Source organism: Esox lucius, chromosome 19, assembly GCF_011004845.1.
Source record: "Esox lucius isolate fEsoLuc1 chromosome 19, fEsoLuc1.pri, whole genome shotgun sequence".
Lineage (NCBI taxonomy): Eukaryota > Metazoa > Chordata > Actinopteri > Esociformes > Esocidae > Esox > Esox lucius.
Genome location: NC_047587.1, coordinates 91,331 through 106,307, shown reverse-complemented (window position 1 = coordinate 106,307; position 14,977 = coordinate 91,331). Strand labels below are relative to the sequence as shown.

At 44.4% G+C, this 14,977-nt stretch overlaps 1 protein-coding gene across 2 annotated transcripts in view; it reads left to right on the top strand.

The window, feature by feature from the left end:
* The window catches only part of LOC105029374 (anoctamin-1), a 90,463-nt gene that overhangs the window by 25,485 nt on the left and 50,001 nt on the right, over positions 1 to 14,977 (top strand). For both annotated transcript variants that reach the window (XM_010902697.4, XM_034288456.1), the window contains exons 8-10: positions 7,600 to 7,655; positions 7,805 to 7,852; positions 10,186 to 10,250. In XM_010902697.4, the coding sequence (XP_010900999.2) occupies positions 7,600 to 7,655; positions 7,805 to 7,852; positions 10,186 to 10,250 (169 nt within the window). The remainder of the gene's footprint in view (positions 1 to 7,599; positions 7,656 to 7,804; positions 7,853 to 10,185; positions 10,251 to 14,977) is intronic.

Genomic DNA, 14,977 nt, shown 5'->3' with positions numbered 1-14,977 from the left:
CCCGAAATGTTGAAAGCTTTGGGTGTGGAGGGGATGTCTTGGATGACACGCATCTTCAACATTGCGTGGAAGTCGGGGAAAGTGCCTAAGGAGTGGCGGACCAGGGTGGTGGTTCCCTGGGAAAGTCTACTCAAAGGTACTGGAAAGGAGGGTTCGGCAGATAGTCGAACCTCAGATTGAAGAGGAACAATGCGGATTCCGTCCTGGTCACGGAATATCCAGGTGGAGAGATTATATTTTGACACTGGCCTGGGAACGCCTCGGGATCCCCCAGTCAGAGTTGGCAAATGTGGCTTGGGAAAGGGAAGTTCAGGGTCCCCTGCTGGAGCTGCTGCCCCCGCGACCCGATACGGATAAGCGGATGAAGATGAGATGATTAGATGATTGATCCCCACACAGGAACTCTGTTGCTCTGTCAGAGTGGCCATCAAGCTATGTGCACAATTCCTGTCAACATGCACAGTCAAGAGCGAGACCTTTACTGAGAGGTTTGTGACTTGTGCCTTTCCAAATTATCCATCCATCGCATCATCTTCCGCTTATCCGGGGCCGGGTCGCGGGGGGAGCAGTCTAAGCAAGGATGCCCAGACTTCCCTCTCCCCAGACACTTCCTCCAGCTCTTCCGGGGGGACACCGAGGCGTTCCCAGGCCAGCCGGGAGACATAGTCCCTCCAGCGTGTCCTAGGTCTTCCCCGGGGTCTCCTCCCGGTGGGACGGGACCGGAACACCTTCCCAGGAAGGCGTTCCGGAGGCATCCGAAACAGATGCCCAAGCCACCTCAGCTGACCCCTCTCGATGTGGAGGAGCAGCGGCTCTACTCTGAGCTCCTCCCGGGTGACCGAGCTTCTCACCCTATCTCTAAGGGATCGCCCGGCCACCCTGCGGAGAAAGCTCATTTCGGCCGCCTGTATCCGGGATCTTGTCCTTTCGGTCATGACCCAAAGCTCATGACCATAGGTGAGAGTAGGAACGTAGATTGACGGGTAAATCGAGAGCTTCGCCTTGCGGCTCAGCTCTTTCTTCACCACGACAGACCGATACATCGACCGCATTACTGCAGAAGCTGCAACGATCCGTCTGTCAATCTCCCGTTCCATCCTTCCCTCACTCGTGAACAGGACCCCTAGATACTTAAACTCCTCCACTTGAGGCAGGCAATCTTCACCAACCTGAAGTGGGCAAGCCACCCTTTTCCGACTGAGGACCATGGCCTCGGATTTGGAGGTACTGATTTTCATCCCCACCGCTTCACACTCGGCTGCAAACTGTCCAAGTGCGTGCTGAAAGTCCTGGCTTGAAGGGGCCAACACGACAACATCATCCACAAAGAGCAGAGACGAAATCGTGTGGTCCCCAAACCTGACACCCTCTGGCCCCTGGGTGCGCCTACAAATTCTGTCCATAAAAATTACGAACAGAACCGGCGACAAAGGGCAGCCCTGCCGGAGTCCAACATGCACAGGGAACAAGTCTGACTTACTGCCGGCAATGCGGACCAAGCTCCTGCTTCGGTCGTACAGGGACCTGACAGCCCTTAGCAAAGGACCCAGGACCCCATATTCCCGAAGCACCCTCCACAGGATGCCACGAGGGACACAGTCGAATGCCTTCTCCAAATCCACAAAACACATGTGGATTGGTTGGGCAAACTCCCATGAACCCTCCAACACCCTTTAGAGGGTATAGAGCTGGTCCAGTGTTCCACGGCCTGGACGAAAACCACACTGTTCCTCCTGAATCCGAGGTTCTACTATCGGCCGTATTCTTCTGTCCAGAACCCTGGCATAGACTTTCCCGGGGAGGCTGAGAAGTGTGATCCCCCTATAGTTGGAACACACCCTCCGGTCCCCCTTCTTAAAAAGAAGGACCACCACCCCAGTCTGCCATCCCAGAGGCACTGTCCCCGACTTCCACACGATGTTGCACAGGCGTGTCAGCCAACATCCAGAGACTTGAGATACTTTCTTTTTGACTTTTTTGTAAAGGAAAGAGAAAGGTACAGTGGTCTCTTAATTTTTTGCTGTATATGCTGAAATACCACCAGCACATTGCCTTCCCTACAAGTGGGGATCAGATACGGAACATCTACAAATCCCTCCCTTGCCCGGCTTTTGGCAAGGCGGATCATTCATCGATTCTGCTCCTCCCATCCTATAGACAACACCTAAAACGAGATAAAACGGTTTTCTGGGCAGTACAGCGTTGGAATGAGGGATCCATTACTGCTCTACAGGACAGCCGATGGGAACATTAATGAATATGCAGACTCTGTCTCAGCATATATCTCCAAGTGTATCAATTTTGTGTCCTACGGAAGGTCATCAGATGTCATCAGATGTGTCCTACGGAAGGTCATCAGAGATGCCAAAAGAGACTACAGGGTTAATGTTGAGTCTAACTACCACAGCTCTGACCTGAGACACCCTGAACCCCTTTCAATTTGCATACCGCTTCAATAGACCTACAGACGATACCATTGCCCTGATGACAAACACCGCCTTCTCCCACCTGGAAAAAGACAACAAATATGTGAGGATGCTGTTCATAGACTACAGTTCAGCATTCAACAATATTGTGCCCATTAAGCTTGTTCCTAAGCTCAGGTCCCTGGGACTTAACACCTCCCATTGTAATTGGATCCTGGACTTCCTTACAGGCAGAGCCCAGGTGTTGAGACTGTGCATCTTCACCTCCTCTGCACTGACCCTAAGTACCAGAGCCCCCCAGGGCTGTGTACTCAGTCCCCTCCTGTGCTCCCCATCCACACCATCCTTAAGTTCATGGATGACACAACCGTTCTGGGTCTCATCTGCAACAATGATGAGACAACTTTCAGAGAGGAGGTAAAGAACCTGGCGAGATGGTGTCAAGACAACCTCTCTCTCACCGTCTGCAAGACTAAGGAGATGATCTTGAACATCAGGAAGCGGCAGAGAGGGTGTCATGCCCCCGTACACATCGATGGAGCTGAAGTGGAGTGAGTCACAGAAATTCAAGTTTCGCGGTGTGTTCATCAAAGATGACCTCGGTCCAGCCAAGTGAACTCAGCAGTGATAACTGGCCAAAAATAACTATACTTCCTGAGGAGACTCAAGAAGTTTGGCATGTTTGTTAAAAATCTCACCAATTTCTACAGGTGCACAAATGAAAGCATCCTCTCAGGCTGCATTACTCCCTGGTATGGCAGCTGCTCTGCTGGTGATCACAAGGCCCCCCAGAGGGTGATAAAGTCTGCGCAGCGTGTCATCGGCTGCCTTAGCAAGCAAGTTTATTTATATAGCACAATTCATACATCGAAGCAATTCAATGTGCTTTACAAATAAAAATATATGAAAGTACAATAACATAAAAACAAATACTCAAAAGAAAACATCATAATAAGAAAAAATACAATAAGAAAACATAAAGATTAAAAATGGGATAAAAACATAGGAAGCTATAAGGCTAAACAGTGTGGTCAAGTTTAAGTGCTCAGTCATAGGCAGGTGAAAAGAGAAGTGTTTTTAACCTGGATTTAAAAATGGATACGTTTGGGGCACGTCTAAGATCTTCTGGTAGTTTATTCCAGTTTTGTATAGCATATGTGCTTAACGCAGCTTCTCCATGTTTAGTTTGGACTCTGGGCTCTACTAGCTGACCTGAGTTCATGGATCTAAGAACCCTGCTCGGTTTATATTGTGCAAACATATCAGAAATGTATTTGGGTCCTAAACAATTTAGAGATATATAAACTAAAAGCACCACTTTAAAACTTATTCTGTAATTGACTGGAAGCCAATGCAAAGATTTAAGAACCGGAGTGATGTGCTCTGTTCTCTTGGTCCTGGTTAACATTCTAGCAGCAGCATTCTGAATGAGCTGCAGTTGTTTTACAGTCTTTTTTGGGAGTCCAGTTAAGAGGCCATAACAGTAGTCAACCCAACTAGAGAGAAAATCATGGATGAGCTTCTCTTGGTCTTTTTGGGACACCAAGCCTTTGATTCTGGCTATATTTTCTAGATGACAGAATGCTGTTTTGGTGACTGCATTGATATGACTGTTAAATGTGAGTTCTGAGTCTGTCAGAACACCAAGATTATGCACTTGATCCCTGGTTTAAAGGGCCAGAGAATTCAGCTCTCTTTTTTATCTTGGTTCAATTTTAAACAATTTTGGTTTATCCAGGTATTTATGTGCCCTAAACAGTGACACAGAGAGTCTATTGAGCTGTTGTCATATGGTTCGAGAACCATATATATTTCAGTATCATCGGCATAGCTGTGGTAGTTAATGTTGTTGTTCTGTAGAATTTGGCCCAGAGGTAGCATATAGAGATTGAACAAAAGCGGTCCGAGAACTGATCCCTGTGAAACTCCCCATGTCATAGCCACCCTATCAGATTCATGATTACCAATGGTGACAAAATTACTCCGGCCATCTAGATAAGATCTGTACGAATCAAGGACCTTCCCGGAGAGGCCTACCCAATTTTCCAGCCTATCTATAAGTGTCCTATGATCTACAGTGTCAAATGCTGCACTGAGATCTAATAGAACCTGAACTGTTATTTCATCAGAATCAGTATTCAGCCGTATATCATTTAAAATTTTAATCAGGGCCATTTCAGTACTGTGGTAAGATCGGAAACCTGACTGAAATTTGTCTAAGCGGATTGAAGACAACATTCTCAATGATCTTGGCTATAAAAGGGAGATTTGATACAGGTCTATAGTTGTTCATTATAGATACATCCAGTGTTCTCTTTTTTAATAGGGGCTTAATGGCAGCTGTTTTTAGAGACGTTGGGAAAATGCCTGATTGCAGAGATCTATTAACTATTTGCTGTAGGCCCATTGTTATAGAGTTAAAAAAGAAAAAAGTCTGATGGCAGTGTGTCAAGACAGCAAGTGTAAGCTTTAAGATGTCGAACTGTTTCCTCAAGGGATTTTTGATCAAATGTATTAACATTTTATTAAAATCTGACATAATAACCAAGTTATGTCTTGGTGGTCGTGTTGACGGTACAGAGTCCTTGTTAGACTGTGTAGTTCTGATGTTCCGTCTAATACTTTATCATTACATTTCGCAGTGGACATGAGTTCTGATGCTATCTGCTTTATTGGGTTTGTAAGCTTGTCGACCATGACAAATAGAGTTTGGGTATTGTTGATTTTCTTGTTGATCATTCATGTTGCTGTCTGGCCCTGTGTAACTCATTGTTGAAGCTACCAAGGCTTTGTTTATAGATTTTTTAGTTTTCCTCCACTTACGTTCAGCTTTCCTACATTCTCTTTTCAGGGTGCTTACCATCATGGTGGTTCTCCATGGTGTTTTCTGTTTGCTCATAGTTTTCTTTACATTTACTGGTGTAACACGATCCATGACATTCAATATTTTGGTATTAAAATTATCCAGGAGTACATCAACTGACTCAGCACTTATTTTTGGAGAGATAGCTATGGCTTCAATAAACTGAGCATTGGTACTATCATTAATGTACCTTAAATGATCAGACAGGGCCAAGTCTTTAACCATGACAGAGGAAATATTGAGAGCTTTAGAGAGAACCAGATCTAGAATGTGGCCTTGAGTATGTGTGCGCTCTTTCACATGTTGAGTGAGATCAAAAGTGTCAAGTAGTGCAAAACGTTTTTTGCCATTATTGTCTGTACTGTATATATATGTGGATGTTAAAATCCCCTGTAACAATTAACAATTTATAATCAATTGATATAACAGAGTACTGCAGTAAAATCATAAATAAAATTTGCAGAATATCATGGAGGTCTGTAAATGGTTAAAAACAAAATGTTGGGGGTACCCTTCAATGTAAAACAGAGGTATTCAAAATAAATAAAATTACCTAGTGTATTTTCTTTGCACTGGAATGTATCTTTGAATAGGGCAGCCACTCCTCCTCCTTTCCTACCATTTCGACACGTATTCATATAGCCACATTTTTCGGGTGCTGTCTCATTAAGAATAGTAGTACTACAATCTTCTGTTAGTCATGTTTCAGTGAGAAACATCAAATCTAGGTTGTAGGATATTATAATGTAATTTACCAAGAATGATTTGATGGTGAGAGATCTGATATTAAGTAAAGCCAGCTTAATAGATATAATAGGGGTTCCTGGATGAGTAGATTGACGTGTTACAGTTAACAGATTAGACAAGTTTACTTTATGGGTTGCATGCTCACGGTTCCTTCTATTTCTAATAAACACAGGAATAGAGATACTGTGTCCTAGCTTGTACTCAAAACTGTCGGCATTGCTATTTTCACAATAGCAGGGAGCCGAAGCACATCACCGAGTATATTCTGGGAGATGCTTCCTGAGCATCTGAGAATGCACTTTCAGACTCATAAACAGTTTTTTCCCTTCAGGCCATAAGGCCCCCTTAAACAGCAACACTGATCCATGATCATAATTGAACACTCATAAATATTTCAAATGGTCTTCCTATGTACATTCAGTGTACATTAGAGTATTCTTTATGTACCATTCATAGGTATATTGCACTCATAATGCCCATAATATTCAATACTTCTACCCATATTGTTCATATTCCCAATCCTACTCTTTTTTTAAAAAAATGTTTTTTATTGCTGCTAGTTTACATTTTTATGTATATTATGTATATTATTGCTATATTTTTTTGCTTTACATATCTCTTAATTCTTACTACGTAGATGTTGTGTGCCATGACACAAGAATTTCATTGCAGGATGCAGGATGGCGCTGTGTTGTTCGGTGCATTCGATAAATAAACTACTTGAACTTTATATGTATTATAATGTTGGAACATCATAAGGAAACAGTGTTTGCCTCATTGCATACACCTGGTCCTACAAAATGGACTGCCCGAGATGTAGGAAATGGCACAGAGGTGCTGATTCAATTTTGTGGTAATGTTTGAGGCTAACCCTATTGTTGAATGTCACAGAGGTGCTGATTCAATTTTGTGGTAATGTTTGAGGCTAACCCTATTGTTAAATGTCACAGAGGTGCTGATTCAATTTTGTGGTAATGTTTGAGGCTAACCCTATTGTTAAATGTCACAGAGGTGCTGATTAAATTCTGTGGTAATGTTTGAGGCTAATCCTATTGTTAAATGTCACAGAGGTGCTGATTCAATTCTGTGGTAATGTTTGAGGCTAACCCTATTGTTAAGTGTCTGTCTAACCCGGACAGTCAGCTTAGACTTTTCTTCAATGGTGATGCAATGTGTTCATGTTTGGCATCTGGTATCACAATTTTGGAAACTATTCTCCTAGACACATTGAATCATTTAGCAGTTTTTGTGACCTTTGCACCTGCAATTTGGGAACCGACTATTTGGCCTCTTTGGAAATCTATAGTTGCCGCATATTGCTTTGAAAAAAAAAAATCAAATCAAAGTGCTTATTTTCAGACCTCAGGAATATCAGTCTTTGTTTAATCCCCCCCTCCCTCCTTCTTTTCCCCATCTCTCTCTGTCCCGCAATTCACCTTTCATTTTCCTCCCCCTTTCTCTCCCTCCTTCTCCCTCCCATACCCCCCTCCATCTCTGTCAATCCATTTCTCCTCTGGCTCTCTTGCCCTTCCTTTCTTCCCTCATCTGTCTCTTGCTCCTCAGGTATCTCATCTTTATTATCTACTGGCGTCTATAACTCTGCTTTCCCTTTGCATGATGTAAGTATATTTCTATTGCATTGACAACAGACCGAAAGGTCAGATGTTAAGATCAGGGGTCTAAGGCATGACTGCTTTTGTCCAGACACTATGTTCCACTATAGAAGTTAAGATCAGGTGTCCAAGATAACACTGTGTTTCTTCCACAGGGTTCGTTCACCAGGAAAGGAGGGCGAGGTCAGAGGAACGACAGACAAGTGAGCTCATGTGATTGGTCAGCGATGTTCAGGCCATTATGTAATACTAAAGCAGCAGCATCTACTTTAACCTTGATCTTTAGTATTATTAAGGGAGTGTAAATTATTTATTATTCAGGATACCTGGAGGAAGTTGGATCTCTGAAAATAAGTTGGATCTCTGGATCTCTCTTTTCAGAAGTTGCACATAGGGTCAAATAGGGTCTGAGGAAAATTCCCACTTCAAGTCCACTTTTCTGTTTGCTAAATATCAAATCCTCCATACGGGTCTCCCAGGTTCACGGAACCCCTTGGACTGTTTGATGACTGGGCATCTCTCAGAAAGTGACACAAATGGCTGTAATCCCTGATGTATTATGTTGTGGGAAAGAAACAATGTCATGCTTTGCTGACTGGTATTTACTGCTTTTGCGAGGTGTCCTTTGCTTCTTTATCAAGTTGGCACTGCAGAGACAAGTTGACAGTTCTCTTCCTGTAATTCTTCAAAGTAGCATTTTACATTGCCAGTCTAAAATGCATCTAAACATTTCCACATAGAAGCTTTTCTCCATTTATTTACAAAGAAAGAAATAAATCCTGTTTTCTATATTTCTATGTGTCTTAATAGCAAGCATTTCAGCACATTTAGATAGCTATAATTACAGCAAGTCTAGATAGCTAGAATTACAGCACATATTATGGAGCATTACAATAGAGATATCTCAGCTCATACTGTGGCTTGCAAACTTTACCTCTCATATAGTTAGCTCACATTACAGCGCATATTATAAAGCATAACAGCACTTATAGCTTCAGTGGATATAAAAAGTCTAGACACCCCTGTTAAAATGCCAGGTTCTTGTGATGTAAAAGAATTAGACAAAGATAAATCATGTCATAACTGTTTCCACCTTTAATGTGACATATAACATGAACAATTCAATTTAAAAACAAACTGAAATCTTTGAGTGGGAAAAATTCTAATTTAAAACGCACAGTAACCTGGTTGCATTTGTTTTTGATTTTATTACAGCACTCAGTCTTTTTGGGTAGGAGTCTATTAGGATGGCACATCTTGCAAAAGTGCTCCAAATCTGTCAGATTGCGAGGACATCTCCTGTGCACAGCCCTCTTCAGATCATCCCACAGATGTTCAATTGGATTCAGGTCTGGGCTCTGGGTGGGCCATTCCAAAATGTTGTTTTTCTGGTGAAGCCATGCTTTTGTAGATTTGGATGGGTTCTTTGGGTAGTTGTTGTGCTGAAAGGTGAACTTCATCTTCAGCTTTCTTCAGACTCCTGAAGGTTCTGTGCCAAAATTGCCTGGTATTTGGAACTGTTCATAATTCCCTCCACCCTGACAAAGGCCCCAGTTCCAGCTGAAGAAAAACAGCCCCAAAGCATGATGCTGCCACCACCATGCTTCACTGTGGGTATGGTGTTCTTTGGGTGATATGCAGGGTTGTTTTTGCGCTAAACATATCTTTTGGAATTATGGCCAAAAGGTTCCACCTTGGTTTCATCAGACCATAACACATTTTCCCACATGCTTTTGGGGGACTTGATGTTTGATTTTGCAAACATCAGCCTGGGCTTGGATGTTTTTCTTTGTAAAAAAAGGCTTCCGTCTTGCCACCCTACCCCATAGCCCATTCATATGAAGAATACAGGACTTTAATGATGGCAGGTGTGTAATGACTTCAATTGAACATGAGTTTAAATGTGATTGGCTAATTCTGAACACAGCTACATCCCCAGTTATAAGAAGGTGTGCTACCTTATGCAACCAGGTTATTGTAAGTGGTTTTTTGTTTTTTTTCCTCGAATATTTCAGTTTGTTTTTTAATTGAATTGTTCACATTATAGGTCACATTAAAAGTGGAAAAAGTTCTGGCATGATTTATCGTTGTCTCATTATTTTACATCACAAAAACCTGGCATTTTAACATGGGTGAGTAGACTTTTTATATCCACTGTAGCTCGCATTACAGGACATATTATGAAGCATTACAGCACATATAGCTAGCTTGCATAACAGCGCATATTATGGAGCAGTACAGCACATATAGCTAGCTTGCATAACAGCGCATATTATGGAGCAGTACAGCACATATAGCTAGCTAGCTAAATTATACAGCCTACATCATGTCAGCAGCAGCCATCGAGGTAGAATAATTATGCAGCAGAGAAATCTCATTCCCATTATACATAAGGTTAGGTGCAGTGACTTTTATGGATTAACAAAAATGGGGCGCAACACTTTGCCAGTCTTCTTTTAAATTTCTTCCAAGGTTCTGCTCATTCTAGGGAGTTTTCCTAACTACTGTATTGCATGCACTTATTTGTTTATTTCAGCTCCTATATGAGGAGTGGGCCAATTATGGAGTCATGTTTAAATACCAGCCATTAGACCTAATAAGGTAGGATCTGTCTGTTTCTCTTGTCTCTCTCATCTGTCTAGCTTCCTTGTTTCCTGTCTGTCTATCTTTAATAGCTGTCCTTTTGTCTGTCTCTATCATTAGTATCTCATGTCTATCTGTCTCATGTCTTTTTTATCTATCTGTTCCTCTTGTCTGTATTTGACATTGCAGTTTTTCCTTTGCCTGATATCATATCAGTTTGTTGCAGGCCACATCATTTCCTCTGATAGCAGTGTGTCTTTATCAGATGTGTGAGAGCTTACATTTCTGTTTCTCTTCCTCATGGAGGGAATAAAACAATTATTTAATCCAATATAACCTTAGTATAACCTTAAAGAAATAGTTTAGCCAAAATTCATATTTGGGTAAAAGTCCCCTGAGTTGTTCCTTAAGGCACATACTCATTTTATAATTGTATTGAAAGAGGAAAACCACTGCAAAACACTTCAGAGTACATTCAGTGATCTGTCACGCTAGGGTAGATTTTTTATTTATTTTTATTGCATACTGATAAAAGAGCCAGCGGAGTTTGGTGAATTCAAACTGGCACTAGCAAACTATTTCCTCTAGCCACCATAGGCAGCTTCTGTTCTTTGGCAATGACGTCATTGAGGTGGACGTGACTTTAAACTCAACAAGTTACTTCAGGCACTAGTGAGCGGGAACATGTAAGGAGGTGTTTTTTAGAGCTCCCGATCAGGGCGATATTTAAGGTCCTATTAATCTATTTGTTTTCTCGCAATTGTTCTTAATCCATTAAATTATAATATAACCATCTGATAAGTTGATCACAGAATATATTAGGATTGAATGTGTAATACCAACAATCCAAAGGACCTGGGGCCTCATGTATCAATCTTACTTACGTATCAAACTAAATTCTGGCCTATGTGGAAATCCTACGATTTGCGTGCACACAAAATTATTGGGATTTATCAAACTGGCGTACACAACACATACGCATGCTTCCATTAAGAAATCATACCCATACTATACTTCTGCGAACGAGCATACGGTCTCCACCCAAAGAACGCCAACAATTACCCATATAAGGTATCCAAATTAGCCCTATTGACTATGTAATTTCAGTCGATACACGAAGCAAGGTGGAGACCCATCAGAAAAATTAATTTCCCATAATAATGTGAACTTCAAATAATATTATTTGATATAGAATCGAAACGTATCAAGTTGCCCGACAAGAAGTCATAAATATTCCGCATTGCCAGACGTGGCTGATGTTAATAAAATAAAGTGGTCTGAGATTAATCAAGGCGGATGCGAGGGAGCAATTTGCTACACTCCTAACCAGGTTGCGGGGCTGTGCAGTTCGGCAGCGTTCCGTATGGTTTCGAATGAGGACTGTACCGTGTCGTGGCTGTAGAGCCGTGACTGTCTTGCAAACGTAAGATCTGTAAAAAGAAATGGCAGCCTAAAGAATATAGCCAAGAAAGTATATGGCATTTCAGAAGTTTATTATTGTTCAATTTTAGTGAAATGCTTTTTTTGTTTAGTGCTGCATAGCAATAGCGTATAACTTTTTTTAGTACGACTGTTGGCTGTTTTATTCGATTTGTGGTGGATAAGCATACCTATTTTATGTTATGTAAACATTGATATTTTCAAAATCCCTTTGTATGTTGTCAACTTAGTGCCATTGTTGTTGAAAAAAGTACATATGATAGTTTTTTGCTGTTAAACAAATTTGGAGTTATTGTTGAATGTTGGCCTACCAATAAATATTTTTTAGAAATTGTCTCACTGTTTACATGAGAAGTTTATTATTAAAAGCATGTAATCGATAATCAGAATCCATGTCATTTTTTAGAGAATCTTGTGAGCCTAGTGTGATGGCTTTGAGGAAGGAGAAGTAGGATGCCAAGGCGATGCTTATTGTTTGTTTAATTGTAGCCAAGCGTAACAGTGCTCTTACAAATGGAGAGCGACAATAACACACAAAGACAGGGGAAGCAGAAGGAACATATATACTGGGGGGAATGATGAGGATGAGAACCAGGTGCGCTAAACAAGACACAGGTGAAATGTATAATGAGATGGGCGGTGGTGTCAGAAGGCCGGTGACGTTGAACGCTGGAGCCTGTCTGCTGCAGGGGGAGGAGAGGCAGCAGAGGGCGCAGTTGTCACACCTAGTACAATATAGTACTGCCATAGTTGCAGTACAACAAATGTATAGTTGAATTTGTTATAGTTGGGAATCCATCCATCTTCTTCCGCTTATCCAGGGCCAGGGCGCGGGGGTAGCAGTCTAAGCAGAGATGCCCAGACTTCCCTCTCCCTAGAAACTTCCTCCAGCTCTTCTGGGGGGACACTGAGGCGCTCACAGGCCAGCCGGGAGACATAGTCCCTCCAGCGTGTCCTAGGTCTTCCCCGGGGTTTCCTCCCGGTGGGACGGGCCCGGAACACCTTCCCGGGAAGGCGTCCAAGAGGCATCCGGAACATGCACTGGGAACAAGTCTGACTTACTGCCGGCAATGCGGACCAAGCTCCTGGGGCGCTCCCGGCAATGTGGACCTGACAGCCCTTAGCAAAAGACCCAGGACCCCATATTCCCGAAGCACCCTCCACAGGATGCCACGAGGGACACAGTCGAATGCCTTCTCCAAATCCACAAAACACATGTGGATTTGTTGGGCAAACTCCCATGAACCATCCATCACCCTGTAGAGGGTATAGAGCTGGTCCAGTGTTCCACGGCCCAGACGAAAACCACACTGTTCCTCCTGAATCCAAGGTTCTACTATCGGCCATATTCTCCTCTCCAGTACCCTGGCATAGACTTTCCCGGGGAGGCTGAGATGTGTGATCCCCCTGTACTTGGAACACACCCTCCGGTCCCCCTTCTTAAAAAGAGGGACCACCACCCCGGTCTGCCATCCCAGAGGCACTGTCCCCGACTTCCACGCGATGTTGCACAGGCGTGTCAACAAAGGCAGCCCCACAACATCCAGAGACTTGAGGTACTCAGGGCGGATCTCATCCACCCCCGGTGCCTTGCCACAGAGGAGTTTCTTGACTACCTCTGTGACTTCAGCCCAGGTGATGGACGAGTCCACCTCTGAGCCCTCATCCTCTGCTTCCTCATTGGAAGACGTGACGGCGGGATTGAGGAGATCCTCGAAGTACTCCTTCCACCACCCGAAGACATCCCCAGTTGAGGTCCACAGCCGCCCACCTCCACTGTAAACAGCGTTGGTAGGGCACTGTTTTGCTCTCCTGAGGCGCCGGACGGTTTGCCGGAATCTCTTCGAGGCCAGCCGATAGTCCTTCTCCATGGCCTCACCGAACTCCTCCCAGGCCAGAGTTTTTGCCTCCACAACCACCCGGGCTGCAGTCCGCTTGGCCTGCTGGTACCCGTCAGCTGCCTCAGGAGTCCCACAAGCAAACCAGGCCTGATAGGACTCCTTCTTCAGCTTGACGGCATCCCTTACTTCCGGTGTCCACCACCGGGTTCGGGGATTGCCGCCTCGACAGGCAACGGAGACCTTGCGGCCACAGCTCAGAGCGGCCGCTTCGACAATGGCGGTGGAGAACATGGTCCTCAAAACATGGACTCAATATCTCCAGCCTCCCTCGGGATCCAGTCGAAGCTCTGCCGGAGGTGGGAGTTAAAGATCTCTCTGACAGGAGAGTCTGTCCAGCTTCCTCTCCCGCCATCGGATCCAACTCACCACCAGGTGATGATCAGTTGACAGCTCCGCCCCTCTCTTCACCCGAGTGTCCAAGACATACGGCCACAGGTCAGATGAAACGACCAAAAAGTCGATCATCAACCTACGGCCTAGGGTGTCCTGGTGCCACGTGCACTGATGGAAACCCTTATGCTTGAACATGGTGTTCGTTATGGACAAACTGTGACTAGCACAGAAGTCCAAGAACTGAACACCGCTCGGGTTCAGATCAGGGGGGCCGTTCCTCCCAATCACGCCCCTCCAGGTGTCACTGTCGTTGCCCACGTGGGCATTGAAGTCCCCCAGTAGAACGATAGAGTCCCCAGTCAGAGCACTTTCCAGCACCCCTCCCAGAGACTCCAAGAAGGTTGGGTACTCTGCACTGCCGTTCGGCCCGTAGGCACAAACAACAGTGAGAGACGTATCCCCGACCCGTAGGGGCAGGGAAATGACCCTCTCGTTCACCGGGGTAAACTCCAACACATGGCGGCAGAACTGGGGAGCTATGATTAAACCCACACCAGCCCGCCGCCTCTCAGCATGGGCAACTCCAGAGTGGTGATGAGTCCATCCTCTCTCAAGGAGTGTGGTTCCAGAGCCCAAGCCTTGCGTAGAGGTGATCTCGACTATCTCTAGTCGGAACCTCTCAACCTCACGCACGATCTCAGTCTCCTTCCCCGCCAGCGAGGTGACGTTCCACGTTCCTAGAGCTAGTTTCTGTGTCCAGGGATCGGGTTGTCGAGGCCCCCGTCTTCGACTGCCGCCCGAATCCTCTACGCACCGACCCCTTATGGTCCCTCCGGCAGGTGGTGAGCCCAAGGGAAGGCGGCCCAGGTTCCAGTGTGGGGCCCCGGCTGCACCATGCCTAGGACCTATTTGCCTTGGGAGACCCTACCAGGGGCATATAGCCCCAGATATCATAGCTCCTAGGGTCACTCGGGTACTCAAACCCCTCCACCACGTTAAGGTGGCAGTTCATGGAGGGATAGTTGGGAATATCAAGTCCAATTACGGTGACATTTAAAATAATTTAAAGAT